Here is a 25,800-nt window from a genome sequence, read left to right on the forward strand (position 1 = left end):
TGTATTTTTAGAATGAGAATTAAGTCTAAGATGTGATGTAGATGTTGAATAAAAACAATAATTATTACAGCTATTAAGGTATAAAACTTGAGTCAGCATTTTGCTTCTGTTCCTGACTCTCTCCCTGACTTGCTTTATAATTTTGGGCGAGTAACTTGGTCCCTGATTCTGCAAATACTTTTACTCATGCTAAGTTCCAGACAGAACTGTTTATGGGATAACACATTAGTATCTACTTGAATTAACAAAATCAGGGGCTTAAGCTGTTTCTGCTACAATCACGGGCATGTTACAGCGATGAACATAATCATACTGGTTTGGTCCAATGAGATATTATAATGAAGTGAGTTTAAGAGAGCACTTCTTTATCAGTGTGGAACAGAAGGCAGGGCAGAAAGACAGGGGCTTCCTATGTAACTTCTGCCATCTGCTTGGCCTCCACTGCTCCCTCAGACTCAACACTTGTCTGCGAGCTGTGCACGCTCACAGGCGACAACTCCACTTCCCTACGTGTGCCTGAGTGCCTGCAGTGCAGCAATAAATACCTCAGGAGGGATGGGGAGGGCAGAAAGAGGGACAAAGACCTGACAGAGCAGACACCGAGCAGGCCCTGGGACACGAGACCAGCCAGAGGTGCTGCCACCGGGAAGGGAAAGAGGGAAAGAGGGAAGGGAAGGGAAGGGAAGGGAAGGGAAAGGTCCTCCCGCCCCCACCTGCAGCCCCTCCCCCGCCTCAGCCCCCACCCCAGACCCCTCACGCCCCCACCCCTCTCGGCCCCGCCCCGCCGCCGTAACGGCCTCCGCTCGCTCCGGCACCTCGGCCGCCCATTGGCTCCCCGGCCCGCCCGTCAACCGCCCGTGGCGGCGGGGCGTTAGGGGCGTTACCGGGCCGCGCTGTCAGCCGGAGCCGGGGGAGGCAGCGCGGCGAGGCTGCGGTGTGCGCTGCGCCTCCTCTGGTCTCGCTCGCGCTCTCTTCGCCTCTTTCTCTCTCTCCCCGCCCTCTGGCACCCAGCTACCCCTTATTTTTCATACACCCGTCTGTAAAGCCACACCAGCACCGCTTTATATTTTTATCCTTTCTTTTATTTTATTTTAAATTTGTTTTCCGCGGAGGCCGAGCGCTCGGCGGAGTCGAGGCGCCGGGCAGCAGGGCAGAGCCCCGAGGCCAGGGGCTCCCTCAGCGACCTCCGCCCGGTCCCCCCCCGGCCGGCGCCATGGATCACCAGCCCAAGTTCTTCGAGAACCTCTCGGGCACCGGGAAGGCCATCGGCGTGCTCACCAGCGGCGGCGATGCCCAGGGTGAGCCCGGAGGGAGGATGAGGAGAGGGGGAGGAAGGCTGGGGGGGGCGAGCAGGGGGGAATTCCCCCTCCCCGGGGGGCAGATGGAGGGACGGGGTGGTTGGGGGAGGCCCCGCTCGGGCTGGGGCACGGCGGGGGAGAGGCTCCGCGAACGGCCTCGAGGGAGCCTGGAGGGGGTGTGGGGGTCCTGCGCCTCCTGTTGCTATCTCGTAGTAAGACCATTTAAAAGATAACCCTTCTTTTTTTTTTTTCTTTTTTTTTTTTTTTCGCGGCCTGGCCGCAAACGGCCTCTCATCCTCCGTGCCTCCTTTCCTTTTCTCACCCTCGCTTCCTAACGCGTGGCCTCCCCTCAGCCTGCCCCGGGCGGGGAAGAGAGGGAGAGAAAGCAGCGCTGCGGCGTTAGCAACTCCTGCCGCCGAGACAGCTTCGCCCCCGGGGAAATAAATGGAGGGGGGGGGAAGGAAGGAAGGAGGTCGTGCTGCCTCACGGCGGGGGGAGGCTGCCCCGGCGACACGTTCGTGTGCCCGGCCGTGGTGTAGGAAGCTCAGGCGGTGGCTTGCTGTCGGGAGGAGCGTGCTGGCAGCGTGTTCCACCTCCCTGAATGCCTTCAGTGCAGACGGAGCCCGAGCCGCGGGAGCAGGGGGAACAAAAGGCGCACGGGCATCGGGGGAAAGAGAGAGGCTCGATCTCAACGTACTTAGTCGTGAAGTAGTTTTTTTCCCGCACTTTCGTTTCCCCTTTTCTACCAGAAAACCTCACTTACGCTAACAGCTTGAAGTTTCAGTTAATTAAGATTTCAGACCTCCAGCTTTTCGTGCTGCTTCACAGGACTCTCCATGCTTGCTGGGAGAGTTTTGTGATGATTGCTTTTAGCTCCTTTGCTTTATTTACTTTTTTTCTTCCTTCCCCGGAGAGTGCCTCGGAAGTACTTTAACTTCGAGAAGAAACGTTACTCGCGTTTGTGGATTGAAGAGAGAGGAGGAAGAGAAAAGCCTCCCTCTCTTTCCTTTATACTTGGCAGCTCAGTGACCACTGCTCGCTGCGTTGCACATGGAAACGTGCAGGGACCGGTCTGCATCCATGGTGGAGCCTCTCCTGGCTCTCCCAACGGGCAAGTGGGTATGGGCAGAGCCGTGCCTGCCGCTCGCCCTCCTGGCAGCCCATCGCGTGGACCAGCGTCTGCCCGCTCCCCCCCTCCGGTGTGTACGTGATCCACTGCGAGTCGCTGCAGATTCCGCCTCCCTGCGTCATCTGGGCTGGGAGAAGCATCCTCCCGCCCTCCCTCCGCAGGAATAACGGGGAGTCCCCGGTCTTACCTGGGATCCTCGGGAATATTTCTGATTGGGGTTGATCTAGTGCCAACCAGGAAGGAAAACAGTTCCAGAGAAAAAGCAAGCTGATGACCTTAAATGGCTTCTCTTTTCCTCTGCAGTCAGGTTACATTTGTTCAAGTTTTATCCACTGTTTGCTCTCATTACTTCCACTGACAAGTGATTCTAGAAGGGACTGTGAATAAAGGCTTTTCTGCTGTAGTGGTCAGGTCACCAAATCGCCATTTTAACTTTAAAGTGTGACAGGGCATTGCCTCAAGCAGCAGTAGCGTGTTCAGCAAGAGGCTGAACCCTGCTGCTCGCTTCCGCGTGTCTGGAGATTATATAATGCAGCGGCAGATGCATCTCCTTTTATAAAGTATTAATCTCCACTCGTCACTATGTGAATTAAGGCATTCTGCAAATCGCAGAATGAGTGGATAGCATCTAGACATTATCTGGCAGATTGCAACTGCAGCATACTTCCACTGAAAGGTAAAGATGAACAGCCTGTGAAAGCTGCTGTCTGAGGAGAGAGGTTGTCATAAAGACTAAACAAAGCAAGCTGGATGTCTTCCAAGACATCTTGTAGGCAGCTTTGTTGACCTAACTTAGAACAAGAAAAAAGCAATTTTAGGATCTGATCATTTGGACCAAATGACACGAGGCAGTTGAGGTTCATAAGCCTTACTATCCTGAATGACAGAGATGTGTAAGATATACAACCTGTAGTCTGTTTGCATGCTGGGTTAGGCGTAGAGCAAGGGACAGAATGAGTCATGCCCTGTCAAGGTCATTTGCTCTGTGTAGGGCAAATGTTCTAGAGAAACTGTGAAGGATACGCAGAAGGAAATATGCTGATATTGCTGCAGAACTTGTTGCAAATAAATTTTAAAGCAAAATGGTAGAGCAGGTAAAACTACAAACTGTGACGTAGACAAAAAAGTGAAAATATAAAAAAAGTTCCAGTCTGTGGTTTTCTTTCAAATGTTTTACGTAGATGTAGAAAAGGTCAGATTATCTGTAATGCAAACCAGCCTCAGCAGGAAATACAGTGGAAAGAATACCTGTTAACGTTGCAATAAACACATATCTTCAACCCAATAGGTGCCTGGATTTAGACAGGTGGGCTGTAAATCTTATCCTAGAACAAAATATGCTTGATACTGTTTTAGAATACAAGTTACTGCCTTTACTGCTGTTGTGAATAATTTAGAAGTAGCATTATGTAAAACAAACAAGCCTTCCTATTTATAGGATGTGTTAAAGTGTAAATCACTTTCCCACCTTTGTGGTACTTCCTTGTAAGGTTTTTTATTTCACAGCTGGCAAAAAAGAAACATTAAGCACTATATAATGTGTACATGCCATGCTGGGATTGTTATGATTTAGTCACCACACTTTGTGAAGTATTGTTTTTGGTGGGGTTAAAGAATGTATTGCTGGTTTATTTTACATCAAAAAGGTGTAGTTTGTACACTAATGTGTGTAAACTTGGCATTCCATCGCTTTAGCTAGCCAGCTAACTAGTAAACTAGAGTAAGTACTTTCTACCTTAATCACAATTACCTTGAGAGGCAAAATTCTGACAACTCTCAAAATGTAGGGGTTAGTTCATTTCCTGGACTATTTACAAATGGTAGAGATTGAAGCTCAGAAAAATAGACTAAAAATTGGTTTTATTCATGCTTCCATCATTACTCAGTGGGATTCACCATGATCTGCTTCAGGTACGTGGTTGTATTTTATGGTGGTTGGCAATGACTACCACAGACGATTTGGGCAGCTGTAGGTCACTTTCATGTTTATATAACCTCCAGTCAATCTGCTTATTCCAGAACCATGATAGGTGTGTCTCAGCAGCAGGAGCAATATCATCTGAAAGCATCTGACAGAAGGCAATTGCATGCTGTTGAAAAAGGATGAGCTTGTGGTTCCTTTGAGCTGTTCCCATTTACTTGCTCAGGATTATTGTCCTTAGAGGTGATCACGTTATTTCTGATACTAACTCAAAGATTTAGTGTTGTGGAAGATAGCAAGTGAGGGAGCTAGAAATCTGGATTGCCTGGTAATATTCTAGAATATACTAGACCAAGGCTGCTGAAGTAAAGATTTGCATTTCTCTGTTTGAAACATTACAGGCTTGCCAATGACGTTTCAAGGCATATTTAATATAGTAGTGTAGATGTACTGTTCTTGTCCTGGTCACTTCCTTTGGAAAAAAGAATTTTGGCCACTGAACAAATAATAAAATATGCACTCTTCCATGACATCCAAAATGTACAGTTTATTTATTAACACTTACGTAATATGAAGATAATCATGTGGAATAAAGGCATCTTTTCCAGCAAATATGATTCTGTGTGTGTAGAGACATCGATGTACAAACCATGTGTCCACTTTTTAATATATATTAAAAAAAATAAGGCATGTGATTACTAATGGATGACTGTAACTGTTTCAAGACATTTAATATTTTGGAGGAAGCTTATCTATTATTTGCAGAATCTGTGAATGAAAGTAGTCTCTTCAGATGTCCTTTAAATTGTGAAGAAGTAGATATGCTTGCAGTCTCAATGTTATGTAAATATTTGTGTAGTACAGAGCTCTGATCTGATACAGTTTTTCTAAGCGCTTAAACTGTATAGTATTTCTCTTCAGGTAATTAGAATCATTAATGTGCATTAAAATTTTATGTAATTAACAAAGCAATTTGAATTTTCTCCATTTAGCTTTAATGATTTGTTCAGTGTTTTGTATTTGACTACAGCTTCTTATCTTTCCATTTGACGATTATAGCCTCTTACTGTATTACAGGTATATCCATTTATGTCCTTGGATAAATTCTTTCTGTTTAACAGTGTTAAGACATTTCTGTAGTTCATGTGTTAAGGCATTAAACATGCATTTAAGCCAATACCTATAATTAAAATAGTTGAAACTTAAGGATTTCTTGATATGTGAGCAAGATGCATAGTTTTACATTTTCTTTTACATGGTTAGTGTTATAGTTACTTGTTTAAAGGCCTGTTTGAGCTGACTAACGTGAAAACAGATAGCTAAACACAAAACAGTGTTTTAATTTTACTCAAATTCCATTGTTGTAATTTTGCACATACACATGAAACAGTATGTAGGCACAAGAGAGAAATATTCTTCTGGGGGGAGTGTCTTTGAAATAATTTAAAGAATTCTGCAGTACTGTTTGTAACTCTGCTATGAAAAATCAGCTTCTTCAAAGACAACTGAACAGAGAATATCAAGAAGGACAGTAAATCATCCACTCTGAAATTAATTTTAGGCATTACATAAAGCCATCTAAGTCGTTGCAGGTAGCGTAATCTGTGCGGAGTCCAAAAGAACAAAATAAATATTTTCTTCCTTCAAAGGCTTCTCTGCAAAAGTGTTTGCATTAAACCAAAAAAAAATAGATTGGTTTTATCTGTAGCTTACTTGTAAAGCTGCTATTCTAATCCTACGTTTATCGGCACAGTATTTATTATTCAGGACTAAATCCATGGCTAACTGGATAAATCTGTTTTTCAGTAATAAGCGTGTAATTACATTTCATAGATATTACAGTAATTCACAAACGCTATTGTAAGTCTCCACAGATAATGAAATAGAGCAGCGCTTTGTTAGACAAGTTATGCGGAGACTTTGTGAAATCCTTTGTATTTACATACTTGAATCACTGCAAGCAATGCAGTCTATTCAGATTTAGAAAGCCAACATAAAATCTAAAGCTTCAGTGTTTTACCTGTATTTTGCAGATACTGAATTATAATGTGCTTCAGTCCTTCTGAAATGCCAGCCACTTCTTTAGGAGTTTGCCAATAGATGCCCAAATCCTCTTCCTATATAAAGAAATAAAGCCTGCATCACCAAGCAATAATAATGCCTGTTACGTGAATTTACAAAGTTTTAGTGGTGGTACAGAGAAAATGCTTTTTGTCTGTAGTTCCTGCATTTTTCTTGAGCTTTTACTGTCTTTTTGAACAGGTAAATTGTGAGTCTCACCAGTTTTTCATGTCAGACAGGGAAACTAGGAAGTATTCACTAAAAACATATGCAACTGTATTAAGAATATATTCATGGTTAAAGAGTTAGTGGATTTGCCATTTTAAGAAATAAATGCTTAAATTTTCTGTTTTAGAAGTGTGAAAGGTAAGCCTAATCAACATTTGTAGGCTAATTTTTTGGTTAAAAAAAAAAGTTCTGGCAGATCTGGAGAATTTGGAATAGGAACAGAGGAATCCTTCTTTAAAGTACACTGATTAAGAGATTTATGCTAAAGATATAGAGATATGGTACAGGACCAATAAAGCAGAAACATAAGATAAAAGACAAGTTCGCGTCTTTAGTAGATTTGGATGTTTGTATTTAATGTCTTCTTATTTTATTAAATACTCTTTTTGCTGACAAAACAATTCTGCCTCAGCTGGCTGGAATCACAGACACCTTTTTTTATTTTACTTGGATACATGGAGAACAGAGACAGCTAATGAGTGAGACACCAGAGTCTTTGAAGCCAAACATTTGTTAGATACCAAAGAGGTGTTACTGTGTCCCCTCAGGTGCCAGACGGGAAAGGTGACATTTGAACCTCAAGAACAAATCTTATAAGGGCAGTTCTGAGTACTCCTCTCTGAGTGATAATGGACATCTTCCCTTCAGAAAATGAGCTTGCCAGCTCTCTTCTAAAACTGTGTGGTGATAGGGATAGTACAAAAAGTTGTCCTCATCTCTTAAACAAACAAACAGTTGTGCACAGAACGAGCTAAGTATGCGGTGGACTTTTATGAAAGGAGTAGCTTGTGCCTGTGTCTTCTTGGTTTGCAGAAAACGGCAGTGTTGTGAAGAACGGTTGATTTTATACAGTTAAAGGTCTTTGTCTCTGCTTTCCAGAGGAATTTGGAAGGGGGGATGTTATTCTTTTATTTGTATTTTCTTTTTGAACTGCTTAATTGAGGAGATACCTTCACTCTGTGTAATAGATTAGTTTTAATCTGAAATGTAGCATGCTAACTTTCTTTTCAGTACAGCGTGTCAAAAGAAGTTCTCAGCTTTTCCTTGGCATTAGCCAGCTTTTGTTCCAGAGCTGTGCTTTTAGCTTTCTTGGCACCTGAGAACTTTTCCATGTTCTGCCACAAGACAGAGAGACAAAGAGACAATTCTTGCTTTTATTTCCTAATACAGATTTTGGGGGAAAGCATGGTTACTTAAGATTTTAGTCTTAAGGTGAAGTGACGTTATGCAAATTATATTACTATTTGTTAATTATACATCAACAAAGCTGTCCACATGATTTTGGCAAACTTTTTGGATTTTTTTTTTTAACATTAGCCAACTTCAGGAACTTTCTGGTATGTTCCTCATTAGTCAATCTCTGAGAATACCTCAGCCTCATTCTTTATTTAGACAGGTAGGCATTTATAGCTCAGTATTTTATTTTTTTTTTTCTCCCAGTAATGGTAGGCATTGTGGGGATAGGTCATTATGGCTTACTGTGTTGTGAGTTTACGTATTCTAGCTATCATGTTCTCAAATCTCCAGATTGGTGAGCATGAAACACCTACGTTAACAGCAGAGCTGACCTACTGCTTTGCTATTTTGATATTGAATGCAGCAGATTTGGAGAATTTGTCATGTTTCTGGCATCCCTTTTCAGCTGATGTGCAGAGGCTAATCTTTCAGTGTAGCCTAACTGCAGCTTCTGTCCTCAGGCTTTGGATAATCTCATGCCTTTTTTAAGTGATATAGAAGTAATTAGCATATTACTTTCGTGAACTTCTTGATTAATGAGAAAGGTAACATGAAACCTGAAGTGATGGATTATGATAGAAACTCATTTAACAAATGTAGGGGGACCAGTGGAACTTGCACTGTTTCTGAGGAGATCAAGTGTTTGATCATTACGCTTGCATGTAATACTTTATATTAGTATAGTTTGTCAGATATGTGAGCAGCGAGTTCCAGTGTGAATTTGCATTTCAGGGAAGCAAAGTGGCATATAGGCACTTTTCTTTTATGTGAAATGTGTCCAAAAAACATTTCTTGTGTTAATTTCCAGCTATTTCTTTCTTTCCTTTTTTCTTCAATGTCAGGAGCTTTGGCTGTGCTCCTGATAGAATACTCTATACTCATGTTGTTTGGAGAGCTCGGGAAAAAGAGCTATTGTAGCATAATATCCCCTTTGAAGATGTTAAATTGGTTGAATCTTCATTGTGAATTTCCTTTCTCTTTCTGGTTTAGTAGCTGTTGGTTTTACAATGCTGTTTTACAATAGACAGCAATTTAATCACAGACCGATATGCATACTGGCATATCATTATTATATTAAAGTAAATACTACTGCAACCTTCATATTTATAGACTGATTGCAATATCATTAAGCAAATTCCTGGTTTAATAGATGCTGATCATTGTCTTCCTTTAGGAATGAATTAATCGTTGTTCTTATTTTTATTTATTTTCAAAGACGCTGAAAGTTTACACTATACACACAAAAAAAGGTAACCTGGAACAATGTGATTTTGCTTTTTCTTACCAGGTATGAATGCTGCTGTACGTGCAGTGGTACGCATGGGAATCTATGTAAAAGCCAAAGTCTATTTTGTTTATGAGGTTAGTGGTTTTTATTCATTCTGTATTTCTTTTGACTGTATTTGAGTAATTTTCTGACTGTGGAAACTTCATAGAGCGTGAGTAACAAAATAGGAAAAAAAATGCTGTAGATATCATTCCCTTTTAATCATATCAACTTTTTTTTTGTGTGTGTGTGTGTGTAAAGCACTTCTGACATGATATATGATAAAGTTAAGTCATTTTTAAATAAATGGAATAATCCATATTGCACCAGAAGCCTGAAAGCATTAAGAAAACAGAGGTGGTAGACACTCAACAGTGAGATTAGGTATTTGTGTACTTGTCAGATGTTTGTCCCCAATTATTATTATTGGATTTGGTCTCAATTATTGTGATGTATAAATAAACCTAGTTAAACTTATAATTCTTATTTCTCCCCAGGGTATGATAAGAATGTGCCATTGTCACAATTTCACAAATAACACCGTTTCTTTTTTTTTTCTGTAAGAGTTCTGCTAGGCTGGTTCCATCTTTCCTGGTTTAAAGATTGGATTTTTTTTTTTTTTTTAAGAAACAAACAAAAACATAGCATATCCAGACAGCAGAATTTTGTGGTTGAAGATTATGACTGCATGTGCATGAAGACTATTAACTTACATAAGAAACATAACAATCCTCTGACATGAAACATGCAGAAGACAAGTTTAATGTAAATGACAAAAGAATACTATCTGAGCATGTCTTATCGGAAGACTTAAATTCAGGTTAGACTCCAGCTTGAAAGACACCTTCAGTTATAAAATGTGCAGATTGCACAATACCGTAAATACTTTTCCAGCAAAAAGTCATTCTGTTTGTACTTGAATTCCTTTACAACTATTTAAAAGTATGGGGTGATTACAAATCATAAAAAACATTTGCTGTGGGGCAAAACTCAGTAGTCAGTACTCCTATCAAAATTGTTTTTGTTTTTTAAAGTTATTTAACAAAAGGAGTACTCGGATTCATAGAGGTGTTATGAAAGTACTTTATTTTCTGTTTTGTGTATGCAAAATATACAATTTAGTTTTTAAAGGCAGCTATTTATCCATCTTCTTTCTTGGTCTGCTTATTCCTACAGCTCATTTACTAAAGAGAGGTGAAGTGCATTGAAATGCAAATAAGTGGAGCACTGTGCTCCAGAATTCTTTTGTGCTACACTGCTACAGCAAGGAGCCCTGAATACTGTGTGTGTGCTAATTACATGACCAATCTCTAGAATTCTTTCAATGTTCAGCTGTTCTGCGGGATTGCTGAAATAGGTCAAATATTTTTGAGAAAGTAAGGAGGTTTTTTGGCTGTTCTGAAAGACCAGATTTTTTTTAATTATATATAAATTGAGAATTATCATCGTTGTAATTTATCTTTGAGTTTGTTTGCTTTTTAATGGCTATTTTGTATCATGCAGTGTATCCAGTGATGAATTTCCATAGAAGTGCTGTTGTTTTTCTGAATTTGTCAAAATCCCAGTGAAAGTTATCATGCTTCTCTATCAATTGCTAAAATTTGATAAGAGTGAAGTCACATAATTTTTGAATCACAGAATCACAGAATTTTCTAGGTTGGAAGAGACCTCAAGATCATCGAGTCCAACCTCTGACCTAACACTAACAGTCCCCACTAAACCATATCCCTAAGCTCTACATCTAAACGTCTTTTGAAGACTTCCAGGGATGGTGACTCCACCACCTCCCTGGGCAGCCCATTCCAATGCCTCACAACCCTTTCAGTAAAGAAATTCTTCCTAACATCTAACCTAAAACTCCCCTGGCGTAACTTTAGCCCATTCCCCCTCGTCCTGTCACCAGGCACATGGGAGAACAGGCCAACCCCCACCTCGCTACAGCCTCCTTTAATGTACTTATACAGAGCAATAAGGTCACCCCTGAGCCTCCTCTTCTCCAGGCTGAACAAGCCCAGCTCCTTCAGCCGCTCCTCATAGGACTTGCTCTCCAGGCCCCTCACCAGCTTCGTCGCCCTTCTTTGGACCCGCTCAAGCACCTCGATGTCCTTCTTGTAGCGAGGGGCCCAAAACTGAACACAGTACTCGAGGTGCGGCCTCACCAGAGCCGAGTACAGGGGGACGATCACCTCCCTAGCCCTGCTGGTCACAGTGCTTCTTATACAAGCCAGGATGCCGTTGGCCTTCTTGGCCACCTGAGCGCACTGCTGGCTCATATTCAGCCGACTGTCCACCATCACTCCCAGGTCCTTCTCTGCCTGGCAGCTCTCCAACCATTCCTCTCCCAGCCTGTAGTTCTGCTTGGGGTTATTGCGCCCCAGGTGCAGGACCCGGCACTTGGCCTTGTTGAACTTCATACAGTTGACCTCAGCCCATCGGTGCAGCCTATCCAGATCCTCCTGCAGAGCCTTCCTACCCTCGAGCAGATCGACACACGCACCTAGCTTGGTGTCATCTGCATGAAATGAATCTGCATCTGAATGAAAGTCATTTGTAGAAACCAAGTTACTGTTGGAGTTTTGCTTCTTGAATACCTACAGGCTTGGGGCTGTAACCACTTGGTTCAGTGCTTGACCACACTCAGTGAAGGACTTTCTTCTGATACTGTCTGAACTTTCCCTGACACAACTTTAAGCCATTCCCTTTCGTCCTGTCACCAGAGAGAAGTGATCAACACCTCCCTTCCTCGTCCTCCCCAAGGAAGCTGTAGACAGCAGCAAAGTCACCCCTCAGACTCCTCTAAGTTGAACAAACCAAGTATCAACTGTTCCTCATAAGTCATGCCCTCTAGTCTTTTCAACATCTTTGTTGCCCTACTTTGGCAATGTTTTCTTATTCGGAGCCAAAAATGGAGTTAAACATCTCAGCCTTCTGAAGCCTACTTTGCTGCAGTTGTCTGCTCTTTTTTTCCCTGTAACTATTGCTTTCTCTCATAAGAACTTCTGCATTGCAAAAATCACTGTCTTCTAGCTGTGTCCAAAGCTAGGTCAATATTCTATATAAAACAGCTCGATTTTTCTGTCCTTCTTTTAGAGGTAAGAGAGACTAACAAGATAAATAAGCAGAAAATGGCAATGAAGTAAGACTAGTAAGACTTACCTAATTTTACAGAGTTTAAGTTGATCTTGTCAAAGCCCAAATAAAGAAAACATTAGATATTGGAATTCTTATGCGGTTTGGACATAGCTTAATTCCCAAAAGGAGGAGGAAAACAAACAGACAAAATTAAAATTAATTGTAATATAAAAATTAAAAAAAAACAAAAAACAAAAAACACAACAAAACAAACAAAAAAAACTAACACACGTATTTTATGTAATTGCAGTGAGCACATTTGAGAATTACGCTGTTCATTTGTGGAAATAATGTTTACAGTTCTTTTGTGGAAATAATGCTTACTCTACACAGTTGCTCTGGTTCTATATTTTATTTATGTTAGCATCTTTTAGCACTTAATATTAGGATTTAAACAGTTTGTAGCTACCATCATAGAAAACCATCACATTATTTCCCATATCTACACAATCTGAATTAAAATTGTAATACCCATGGACTTATTCATGCTGTGAAAATGTAGTAAGTATGTGTAAAAGAACCAGGCTGCGCAAGGAAGCTGTTTTATTTTTATTTATTTTTACTAATCAGAAATGTTTTTTTTTTCATATAGAAGTGTTAGCTGTCATATATGGCTATCAATTTTAGAAACTGAGATCCTAAATATTTATATAAATAACTTTCCTTTTTTCCTCAATTGAAGCAGGCCACATAGTTCCCAGTGGCTGTTTGCTCTTACCACTAAGCTGTGGAGCCCTTAGGTTCTTTGCCTTGCTTAAGAGACCTTTTCTAAAGAGGCATTCCAAGAGCATTGGAAACTCAGTGGTACAGCAGTCATGGATTTCTGTGTGGAAATCTTTATGCCTTTTATGTGGTGTTTTGTGCACCCGGTGATATTTTTATAAGCAATAACCAGAAAAACTGAGTAATTAAGCATATATTTTGGGTTTCAACAGTTATTTAACATGAATCATATCAGAAGATAACTTGTTCTTTCCCTATAGCTTTTTTTGTGGAATTAAGATCAGAAGCAAGGTTTGCTGTCCCTGCTGCTCTCCTCTAGAGTTATGCTATATGCACATGTGCCCTGCGAACGTGTGACCCACAGATTTCCTCTAGTTTGTCTTTAAATTATCAGATGTTAGAAGAAGGAAGCATGACGAGGGGTTGACCTTTGAATATGTATTGTTACAGTTTGTTTTTTTTTTCCATGTTTGCCTTATAGCTCGAGTATGTTAGTACCAAAGCTGCTATTTTAGAAACTGTAAACATTTTTTTGGGGGTAAATTGGCAAATTACCACCATGTTTTTATTAAGGTCTATATGCATGCCAGGCAGAGATTATCAGTAGTAATCAGACAACTATGATAGTGTTAAATCTAACAGGTTTAGTTTGCAATATTTGATGAAATATTTAATCTTGAATTCTACTTTTAAAATGAATTGCCCAGTCCCCAAGGTTAACACCAGCATTTAAGTAGGTAAAATGATATATGGAAATCATTTTTATTACTAATACTTAAATTCTACTTGATCCTTTTTTTTCCTCTGTAGCTTTTCTAGAAAGATTTTTTTTAAGTTCTATGTTTTTTGTACCTGTTAATGGCAGGGAAGAACAGAGTTGAAATTGTAGTTATGTTGTTCCGAGCTAGCTTACATGCACCACTTGGCAAGCAGAACTGAGTTAGTAAAAGCTAATGTAAACAAAGCTAATATGCATCTAGCCTGTTCCAAAAGCTACCTTTTAGTTAGAGGAATTATTAATTGTTATTGCTTGTCAACACAGAGAAGCTCATGGTCACGCAGAGTTACAGAATGGTTGGTTGAGGCTGCACCTGGCTCTACATGGCCCTGCTTGAGCAGGTTGGACAAAATGACCTCCAGAGGCCCCTTCCAAACTCAACCATCCTGTGAGTCAGTCAGAGCTCATTTTAGCCTTGCTGTAAAGTGTTTCAAATCACAGAGCCAACTTCAAGTAGTAGTTTATTCCTTTGCTCTTTCTATGCTTTAGATCTGTTAATAAAATATGAATTAGCAATTTTCATCTGTGAGTCTCCTGATATGCCTTTAATACTTAGAATACTTTATTGGATCCAGTTTGTTTATTTTTCCTTTCAGGTAGAAAGGGAAGGTGAATGATTTGAGCAAATATGTGGACTGTATGCATTTTTGTCAGCTTGTAGTGCAGCTTGCTATATATAGTCTATGTTACAAGCAGAGTTAGGGTATAGCATCATGCTATTTGTTCAGGATTTATAGGCTATGTATTTCAGTGTTGTTGTAGCCAATAGGAATGTGGATAGGAGAAGATTTCTATCCATTATTTATTGATATGAGTAACACTCTGGTTTCTTTTTTTTTTAATTTGTTTTTCTTTTAACAATTCTCTGATAATTGAACTCCGCAATTTGTTCATCAGGCTCAGTTGGATATAATGGAATGTTTCTGTCTGAGGGTCTGCACTTTCTTAGAAATAAAGTTGTAGATAAATTAAACAGATTAAGGATTTATTATTTCCCAGCTTGATCTTTAATTTTGAAAGAATTATGCAAATAATATCTGAGCCTTAAGATGTCTTATTTTGTATGTGTGTATGTTACATATTAAAGGTATCTAGAGAGTATACAAAATAATGAAAAGATCTGTTAAGGACAGAAATTAGGGACAGATTATCTTCTACCTAACTGTTTCTTTACTATTACTTGATTATCTTACATGTAACTCATACTTTTGATTGAGTTGAGATTTTCTTTGACTCACATGATAGAATGTGAATATAAATTTTATAGAATATTCCTATCATATCGTATTATATTGTATTCCAACATCACCTTCTTAAGCCAGTGCAAGCTTGTGAATGGAAATGAACTTTCTTAATGGCTAAAACCTTTGTTTCCTCTGGATCATCCCAAATTAAGTGTTTCCAGTTTTGCTGTCTTACAAGCTTTCTATTGCAGCTTCCAATTGACTTATTACAGAGAACCCTAAAAATAAATATGTACTGCCTTGCAGTAACTGGATATGGAAGAATGGTTAATTAGTTCCTTCTATACACATTTCTTTTAAAATTGGTGTATTGTTTCCCTTTGAATTTAGAGAAATGTCAAAAAAACGAATAGTAACTCCAGTTTTAGTCTTCTCTCTGTATCAATTAGTTTTTTGCAGGTTCAAAATTTGCTGTATTTTCTTTTCTCATTAGTGTTTACAATATCACGTAATGGAAAACAGTCTGTAACTATCATCTTTCTGCTAATATTTATACAGGGAGTTAATAAAACCAAGCAAAACAATTTTCTGTAGCTGCTAACTACATAATTTTCTTTCTTTCAGCTCAGTGTAGTTCTTTCTGTATTAGAGTATGCACTGGTTTTTGAAGACAATTTGAGCTAAGGCATATAAGAATGAATAACCTGATTTCTTCTTCCTGTATGAAAACTTTTTGCTTGTTGCAGTTTATTTTGCTTTGCTTATCCATACCTTGGGGGAAAAGCATACAAAGTGTTACAGAGGTAGATTTTTCTGATTGAACATTATTTCATTTGAATTAAGTATCTTTTAATTCAATGTTTCTCGTTACTTAGAGTTGCATTTAATGTGAATATTACTATATGGTGAATACAGTGGAAATGCTACAGCTTTTCAAATCAGCCTTCTTGAATTACTTTTCTTTTTTTTAGGGTTACCAAGGAATGGTTGATGGAGGTGATAATATTGTTGAAGTTTCATGGGAAAGCGTTTCAAGTATCCTGCAAGTAGTAAGTGTTAGAGTATAAGGGTGGGAACACCAAGCATCTCTCTGAACAACAAACCAAAATCTTACATCCAGGCTAACAACTGCAATTATGGAATTTTATTTCTGTGATGACTGAAGTGATCACATACCACTTCTAGCAGAGCCTAATTTCTGTGATACGGTTGCTTGACATTTTCTAAAGATGATCTCTGTGGGATCTCATTTTTGGTGCACAAAAATAATCTTGAAAACCTTTGTTCTAGATTTTCAATATCACATGTCATTAGCTTCCTGAAGATATATTGGCAAAGATGTTATAGGGCCTAAATAAGGAATAACTGTATTTCGTAAGGCAAGTGTTTTCTTACAAAACCCTGTTGGCTTCCTGTCTAAGCGAATTTAGAATTATAGTAGTGGATGTAATTACAGTTCTCCAGAGCTCAGATAATACCAGTGATTTTGTGCATTTGTATTACAATGTCCTGCAAGGTGGCCATTTGGATCTCCTTATGCTTTTCCTCGACATGGTAATACTGTTACTTCTTCCAGAGCAGATGGGATGTTTGGCAAAGAGGCCTTGCTGCTTGCTAGGCTTTCTGAAAACTCCCTTCAGGTGAACTGAGTGTTTCTTTGAGATTATCTGTAATGCAAATATAATAAGCATAATTTGGTTAGGATAGAAAAATGCATTTTTTTTTTTTATCTTGTAGCATCTATAACCAAGAGAAAATTGAGGTGTTATGGCCAAGGACAGAGAAGGAGTCAAATTTTTGAGTGTTACTTTTTTTTTCTGTTGTATGTATTGACTCCCGTGAACATAATTTCCAACAAATTCGATAATTGTTTTCATTACTTTTTACTCACTATAGAATTAAAGGTGGAGGTTATGCTACAAAATAACCATTCATCATTAATCCATCTTAAAAATACAATAATATACTAGGTTATAAATTAAAACCATTATATTTCCTTTTTCTAGGGAGGTACGGTTATTGGTAGTGCACGGTGCAAATCCTTCCGTACTCGGGAGGGCCGCCTGCAGGCAGCCTACAACTTGGTTCAGAGAGGAATCACTAATCTGTGTGTGATCGGTGGAGATGGTAGTTTAACTGGTGCCAATCTGTTCCGTGAAGAATGGAGTGGACTTCTAGAAGAACTAGCACAGAAAGGTAAGTTTGGGTTTAGACCCTCTAGACTTTTAGTTCAATCTCCAGAGTGGTTATATACCTTAACTATACGTTTACAAACTATATTCGGAGGATATTTATTAACTTTAAAAATCAAATACATGCATTCTGGGAAATTATGCATCTCTTCATAAAGTATTAGTTCTTGATTTCTGTACATCCTTTCCTATATACCATAAATGTTCAAAAAGACACCCCAAAAATACTGGGCATCTGTCTGTGTGGCTTTTGTCCCATTATGAACAGATTTCAGTGTCTACACTTTGAGCCTTCTGCTTGAAAGGCCCCTTCACTCAAATGCAAACTGAGATGGCATTTTTTCCTACAATAAGCAAGATTTTCCTACAGTATTTGGTTGTTAATAATTTATTACTGCTTTCCTGCCTAGTTGTTTAAGATCAGAACATTATAAAAATGCATCCAGCCCAGTATTCATTTGATGGCATCTAAGAGAATGTTTAAGAAAAAGAATGGAGCAAGCCTACACAAGGCCATGTTGATGCTCTGTGTTATTCAGAATATATAAGTACTCACATATGTTTCATCAGTTTCTGTCTTCAAGACTTCCTGAACCAGATGCTGTTAGCAGTCCTTAATGAATTTCTCCTGTATGAATGTATACGGTCTCCTTGAACAGATAGAGATTTTTGCTGAAAACACTGTAGCAAGCAATTCTACAGCTTCAACAAATTATGAAGATTGTGAAGAATCTTTTCCTCCTGATTATTTTGATCCTGTTAGTTTCTAGTTTTACTTGTTGTCCTCCGACTTTTCTGTTAGAACAAACAGTGAATGATCAATCCTGATTTCTTTCTGTGTGCCACTTACGATTTTACAGCTGTTGTATTTTTTCCTTCATCATCTCTTTTCTAGATGGAGGAGTCGTAGTTTGCTTAGTAGTTCCTTATATGTATAAGTTCTGTACCTATGATCATCTTTGTTGCCCTTCTCTGAACCTTTTCCAGTTCTACCATATCCTTTTTGAGGTGGGGAGGACCCGAACTGCACGCAGTATTCAAGATGAGGGCAAACCATGGATCTGCACAGTAGTATAATGATCTTTGTTTTGTTCTCTGATATTTTCCTAATATTTTCCTAATATTTTCATTTTATTTTTGACTGCTACTGGGCACTGAAGCTGATTCATTAATGAAAACAGCTTTATTATATAATTATGTAGAAAATAGTATTTTCATGTTAGGATACGTTTTCATGTGGGTTAGTTAATATTTCTCTACAGTGAATTCCATCTGATACTTTATTGATGCTCATCATGTCTTGCTAGTCTTCTTTTTATTCACAGACATTCCACACATTTAGAACCCAAGTAATTCAGTATGAACAATAAACTTTGGCACCTTACTGTTCATTTCCTGTTCTAGGTTATTGCTGAATATGTTAAACAGTCCAGATCCCTTTAAAACTACTTTGGTTACCTTCCTGAGATATAAAAATCTGCATTTACTACAGCCCTGTTATGTATTTTTCACGCTCTTGTTTCGTATCATTTACTCCATGCAAAAGCCTTCTCTCTTATGCTGTGGATGCTTAGTTTCCTCAAAATCCTTTGGGGATTGAAAATCCTTGTCAATTTTTGGAAATCTAAGTAGAATATATCAACCAGATATCCCTTATTTGCATTATTATTGTGTCACTTTAGGAACACTAGAAACGGTTTGTAAAGCATTATATATATTCACAGAAAACACTTTGACTCTTCCTCAGAATGCTGTAATTATCTGTACAAACATTAGTTATCTTTTTTCCTTATGGTTTATAATATTTTCTTTAATATAGTCATTAAACAGATATATAGTTCTTGAATCTTGCATGAAAAATTTGGTGTTATATTTGCTACAGTTTAGTTGCCACAGCTACTAAAGTAGTTGTAAGCACTTAAACAGCTGACATTTCATCCTTGAGATCCTTTAGAACTGTTGCGTGACTCAGCATTTTCACTGATGTCTTTGGAGACGTATATGAAAACTTAAGAGTAGGAGCTTTCCTATTCTATTTACTTATTAATCATGAAATCAGAGCCTTTCAGTGATGCAGAAGAGAAGTCTTCAGAAGCTTAAATGTGGGGTTTGATTACTTGTGTATGCCCCCTTACATCCAGTTTGCATCCTTTTGCTTGTACATTGTGTGTCACACACTGAGCCTACAATTTGGATGCTATTGTGTCCCAACCACCAATTTTAAGGTTGGTTACAAAACATGATAATCTGTTGACGCTTTGAAATGGACTGAAAAGCTCTTGTTTCCTTCTGTAGTGCAAGGAGTTCTGTGCAGGATTCTTTTGTTTGGTTGTTTGATTGGCCTTTCTTTGTACTTCTGACTAACCCTGCTACCTAAAATATCTAAACATTATTTAACGTTTGGATATGTTTAATTTACAAAAATAGAGCACGCAAGAAATATTTCTACTATGCATTTTTTTTGAAGTTTAAACTTACACGTCTTTCTCTGGATATTTCTTTACAGGAAAGATTGATCAAGAGGCTGTTAAGAAATATGCTTATCTTAACATTGTGGGAATGGTTGGATCCATAGATAATGACTTCTGTGGCACTGATATGACCATAGGTACTGACTCCGCCTTGCACAGAATCATTGAAGTCGTGGATGCCATTATGACCACTGCTCAAAGGTAATTGTGCATGTTATAGACAACTGTAACAAACATGTTGTTTCATGTCTTATTTCCTATTGTCATGCAGTAATGGAGGATATATGTTCATCTTAAATAGAAGTTAGGTAACTGACTCACACAGTATTTCTTGAGTGTGAATATAAGCTACTTTTAACCACATCTTTCATGTGTCTTAATTTCTTTTTTTAATTTGCAACTGCTTTTTTTTCATTCCTGTCATGGCAGAATTTCAAACATCTGATTGTAGAGATCTAGGGGCACAGCTTTTATCAGCTTTAGGGGCAAGCTTCATTTTTCTAATACTTTTTTAGTCTTTCCTAGACATGCTATTCTAGAGAAGATTCAGACATGCGTTGAATAGTACAAAATAACATCTTTATGTAAGCTTTCCACAGGTAAAGTGGTAGTAATTAAATGATAGTTTTATGAAGTTCAACAACAACTACAAAACCTACAGCAGTATCATTACAATTCGTAACTATGAGTTTTCATCATTTACATTGCTAGTGAGTGCTCATCTCTTCTCTTGTAAATGCTTTTATAAATCTGAGAATGAAATAGTAGTGAAAATGAATTAAATTGTAGAAGATACGTAGTTTAATATGGCCTTTTATTTTGCTAATGAATGCTGTGTTTGGTAACATGACCACAGCCTATTTCCCAATACCAGCTGCTGATTTCAAGAACCTGGATGGGATTTTTGAGCTGCAGTTAATTTGTTTTCTCATCTTTACAGCCATCAGAGGACGTTTGTTCTGGAGGTTATGGGGAGACACTGTGGGTATGTATTATATTCAATAGTTTTTGTTTCACAGAAATATAAATATGAAATACCAAGAAATCTGAACCATAAATAACTAAGTATTTGTTATATTTATTAGGTATTTAGCTCTTGTCAGTGCCTTAGCTTGTGGTGCAGATTGGGTATTTATTCCTGAATACCCACCAGAAGAAGGATGGGAGGATTCAATGTGTGTTAAGCTTTCAGAGGTAATAAATTACTCTGTTTTGGATTTCCTGACTTCTTGTAGATCCTTTTTTGAAAGCAGTGATTTAGCAATACAATCAGACTTCTTAGCACCTTTCCTTGTTAATTTGATAAGATGTTTTGGTTCATCAATTAAAAGACCTGTATGAAAATAAAATGTATGAGAACTCTGAAGTGATTGAGTATAAACTGCAAGGAGACGGAATATTTTTTTAATGCAAAACAATTTCTTTTGAAATTGTGTGGTGATTTTCTATATAACTATATGAATATGCTTTTTTTTTCTACTATAGAATCGTGCACGAAAGAAAAGGCTGAATATTATTATTGTAGCTGAAGGAGCTATTGATTGCCACAACAAACCTATAACATCAGAGAAGGTTAAGGATGTAAGTGTCGATACGTTTATGATGCAGTTTCTATTTTGTCCATACCAGAGATCTTTTTACTAACACTAACATTTCTGTTAAGTAAGTCTGTTCAAAAGTAGATTCTAACACACTTTGCTGGTTGTATTTTAAATTTGTGCTTTATTTATTCAAGTGCACTTAAAGAGAAATTGTTTCAGTTGCTGTTAATTAGGACTTTTCCTAGTCACAATATAAGACAACAGTCTGAAACATTTACTTCATTGGTACCTTCATTGATACAAAGTCTGAAATCTGCTTAAATCAGTAATTGCAGGTATATTATACATTGTTTCTTGTAAAACTTAAATCCTGATATGTCCCACTTATTGTGAAATAATAATGTTTACTTTGGACAGTCTTGTCTTTTTTTTAAATGGATCTTTGTCAAAAATTTTCATTGTTCTCTAAGATTTAAAAAAACAAAACAAAACTTTTGAGCTGAAATCGCTGATTATTTGCAAAGTGTCCTTTTGGAAAAGAATTTCAAAAACACTCATTGGCAGAGATACATAAACTAGTTATGCTAATAAAACTACATATAATAAAAACACATTTTGAAATTCTTTACAGCTTGTGGTTCAGCGGCTTGGATTTGACACTCGTGTGACTATCTTGGGTCATGTGCAAAGAGGAGGAACCCCTTCAGCCTTTGACAGAATCCTGGTGAGTTACTTAAAATAACTTTTCATGGCATCACTTGGTACAAATGCACAGTTTGCTTTTACTTCCTTCACAGTTTATCATTGGTGGTGGTTTCACACTGATGACTAGCTGAACTCCACCTTGCATAGAGATATCTGATTATTTACTGGAGAGAGGGTGATCTTAATTGTCTGTCAAATTCAGAATAGTGAAGCACTTTATGTAAAATAATCTGTAGTAGGGTTAAAAAGCAAAACTGCAAGAACAATCTGTTACAGTTTCACCTAAAAAATAAGAATTAATTTCAGGTTGATTTTCAGAGAAATCTTGACCATTTCTTTGAGTGCAGGCTTTTAGGTTTTAAACACTTGCTTGAACACTTGAATGTTTTCTTTTTTTCAGGCAAGCCGTATGGGTGTAGAAGCTGTGCTTGCCCTTTTAGAAGGCACTCCAGATACTCCTGCCTGCGTTGTGTCGCTGTCTGGAAACCAGGCTGTCCGTCTGCCTTTGATGGAGTGTGTGCAGATGGTGAGTTTCTGGCAAAAAGCCAGTTCATCGTTATTCATTAACTACAACGGACCACTGTGTACTATAATCAGTGGTCTGTCGTTAAAATGCTGATGGGAATGTGTACAACACTTACCCGGATCTGGGAAAAATGAGCTTCGTGTGTGTTCTCTGGTACTAAGTAATAACTGCGAACCACCAATAAATAATATATAAATAAATATATTCATCCATGCAATGGAAGCATCTGAAGAATGCTTGTATCCATTTGCACATTGTATACAACACTCTGGTTTCTCCACCAAAACTGTTCAGTGTTACTTCAGCTTAAAATAAAAAGGGAAAATGCAAAATAGATACGCTGATTTTCCAGGGAGACTTGAGGGGTCAATTTCTACTTTGTTCTTCTCCTGTGTACTATAAATTATGCTGTGATAAAATGTAGGTCATAAAATGAAAAATTGGTATTTCATATTTCACTTTGGGAAGCTATTTCATAGTGCCTGTTTAGAGAAATATATTGATAATCAATCTCCTGGGTTGTTTTTTTAAACTTACTGAATAATCAATTTGTTCTTTCAAGACTCAAGAAGTACAGAAAGCCATGGATGAAGGAAGATTTGTTGAGGCTGTGAGGCTTCGTGGAAGGTATGACAAATAACACATTAATTTATTTGCTCTAGAAGGGCTGAATTGCTTTGCTGTTCTGCTGGCACTTTACATTTAAATCAGTTTATAAATGTTTTTGTGTATTTAGAATAATATAGTAGAGAAGATGGAAGAAGAGTTGCTTAAAAAGAATAATAGAAACATTTATCTGTGTAAAACAAACACAAAAAATCCTGCCACACAAAACAAAGAAAACTAGTTTGGTACCGTGTGAGACTCTAGTGGCTGATGTTAGGATAACTAGCCACAGGGAAAAGAGCTGCTGTCATGTATGAACTGGCTGGTAGCAACCACATGTTTATTTATTCAAGATTTTGAAACCAATCCTGTGTAAGATGAATTTATTTGTAAGCAGCCATTAGTTTTCCAACAGTAATGTTGGGGAAAGACCTTCTGCACCCTTATGTGTCAAAAGGGCATATTCTGTTTCAAGTTGCTTAATAGTAAAGTGTTTTATCACCCATCTAATAAAACTGTCTTGCCTTACATATAGTTATTTTATGTTTTCATGTTATCTTACAAAGTGTGTAACACAGAGTGTTTTTCTGTGTTCCCTCATTTTCAATTATTACCATGTTTTGCGTTTGTAATAACTTTAGTCCTAATATTGGATAGCTGTTTTTAAGTTACTTTGATTTGCTAGAGTGAGGATTGATTATTCATACTTATAATTAAAACAATATTTTTCAATTAAGTGTTTAGAAAGTACAGAAAGTGTTCATTCTCAGAAATCTGTTTTACTCAGTAATATTGTATTACGTATACAAAGCAATGTGATTGCTACTAGTTGCACAAAAAAAACTTTTCAAATCTAGTACTGTAGCTGAAGTTGCTGCATTGTCAAATTCAGTGCCTTGAATACCTTCAGTATTTAAGGCATGTTTCCTCTAGAATCTTCTATTTATTTTTTCATTATCTATATACAGTTATTTCAAATAAGTGCTGTGTCTTGAGATTAGCAGTGGAATTTGAAATTCTTACCCTAATACAGGATGCATGCTTTATTTTTGTTTGTTTGAGATAGACAAGCCTTGCATATTCATATTATGAACTGGCAGGTATGCTCTTGAAAACGGGGCTATATTTTATTTTATTTATTTTTTTGCTGTAGTGTTGCTTCGCATTCAACCAAGGTCTAGGCTAAACAAAATGTGGAGGGAAAAAAAAAAAGGAAACCTTTTTCCAAAAGATTATTATTATTATTTTTTTGTTAGAAGACCTATCACCCTCCCAATACACTTTGTGATAACAAAGTTTCATGGGAACTATGTTGTCTCGCTTTCTAAAGGCTTTTTGTGAAGCCAGAACACTGATATTAAAACTTTCTTACTTGGGAGTTGACTTAGTTTTAACATTTGTAAGATTTTGCATATTATCTTTAAAAACATGTTCTGTTAACTTCTTATTCTTTATATCAGCTTATGAAAAAGTTTACTCTTTTTAAAGTAACTGTGTTCAAAAAAAATACTGTGTTACTGGGTTTGTTTATTTTATTTATTCTTCAGGAGCTTTGAAAACAACCTTAACACCTACAAGTTATTGTCACACAAAAAACCAGATGCTGAGCTTCCAAAGGTGAGAGTTCTTTTATGAGTGTGTAATGTGTGTCTGCCCCTAGGGTATATTAACAAATCAACTTTTTCTTCGTCACCCCCTTAAAAATTGTCTTCAATTCTATATCGTATGTTATTTTATAAAATTAGTCAAATATTATAATGGCAGAAAGGTGATTGTAACACACCACCTGATTATTATAATAGCTAACATTTTTTAAAATGATACAAGTCTAACTAAAAAATTTTTATCCTAGACAATTTCTATTGTGAATATGTCTTGGATATGTCTCTTTTCCCAATTGCTACAGTATCTGGTCCTAATGGTTACTGTCATCACTTGTGTTAGGAGACATGGAGAGAAGGAAAGGTGATGTAATCACAATTAAGAGACTAAAAATCTTGGTAGAAAGAAGGGTACAGTATGGAAAAAATTCTAGCCTTTCCTTTCAAAGGGGCAAAACTACTCAAGAACAGAGGCAAGTACAGGAATTCATTGAACAGATTGGATGAGACACATGGTTATCTGATCTAGTAAGTCACTGTGCACAAGGCAGTAGTGGCTATTTACCTCTTATTTCCTTTATACAACTTACAGACTGAGAAAAGCTGGATTTATTAGGAAGTTGTCGATAAATGGTGTCTGAAATAAATTTCAGGCAGTTGTTTTTTTAATTTTTCCCTATTAATGGTTTATTGAGTAATTCTGTTTTTCACCAGTTTGCAACTATGTCACCTCACTGGTTAGTTCCTTTTTAATTGTGGTTTGTGACTATTTTTTGCCTTATTTGCATGATTATATTACTGTTATGTTTTGAGGATTTTTTTTCAATGAAATATTTAAGTAATGATTAATAGTACCTTCTCCATATTACTAAGCACAAATTTGCATTGAAAATAGGAAAAGTTCATTTTGATTTAGAAATTCTGTGGATAGGTAATAGCATCATCACAATAGCCATTTTGGTTGACAAAAAGTAATGTGTAATCTGTCAGGGAAATCTTTGCACAATAAAGAAAACTTGATTGCAAATTAAAAGTTATAATAGAAGCTACTAGAGAGGATAAAATAAATTGTAGTTTAATTTAAATTGTTTTTTTACTTTATCTAAATATAAGTAAAAATAAGTATATAGATTGACGTTATTTCAAATATACCTGTCAAAAACTTAATTTAAAAATGTGTGTGTGTGTATTGTGTATGTAT

At 37.5% G+C, this 25,800-nt stretch overlaps 1 protein-coding gene across 3 annotated transcripts in view; it reads left to right on the forward strand.

Annotated features, from left to right (window-relative positions):
* The first annotated feature begins 873 nt into the window (after positions 1–873).
* PFKP (phosphofructokinase, platelet) overlaps positions 874–25,800 on the forward strand; it is a 45,490-nt gene continuing 20,563 nt past the window's right edge. For 2 of the 3 annotated variants that reach the window (XM_068673500.1, XM_068673499.1), the window contains exons 1-12: positions 874–1,298; positions 9,162–9,235; positions 15,929–16,006; positions 16,964–17,153; positions 19,656–19,821; positions 20,561–20,605; positions 20,706–20,814; positions 21,106–21,201; positions 21,793–21,885; positions 22,267–22,392; positions 22,955–23,019; positions 24,546–24,615. In XM_068673500.1, coding sequence (XP_068529601.1) covers positions 1,214–1,298; positions 9,162–9,235; positions 15,929–16,006; positions 16,964–17,153; positions 19,656–19,821; positions 20,561–20,605; positions 20,706–20,814; positions 21,106–21,201; positions 21,793–21,885; positions 22,267–22,392; positions 22,955–23,019; positions 24,546–24,615 — 1,197 coding nt within the window. In that variant the 5' untranslated portion in view covers positions 874–1,213. The remainder of the gene's footprint in view (positions 1,299–9,161; positions 9,236–15,928; positions 16,007–16,963; positions 17,154–19,655; positions 19,822–20,560; positions 20,606–20,705; positions 20,815–21,105; positions 21,202–21,792; positions 21,886–22,266; positions 22,393–22,954; positions 23,020–24,545; positions 24,616–25,800) is intronic. The other variant, XM_068673498.1, reaches the window with a different exon arrangement.

This window comes from Anas acuta, chromosome 2 (genome assembly GCF_963932015.1).
Source record: "Anas acuta chromosome 2, bAnaAcu1.1, whole genome shotgun sequence".
NCBI lineage: Eukaryota > Metazoa > Chordata > Aves > Anseriformes > Anatidae > Anas > Anas acuta.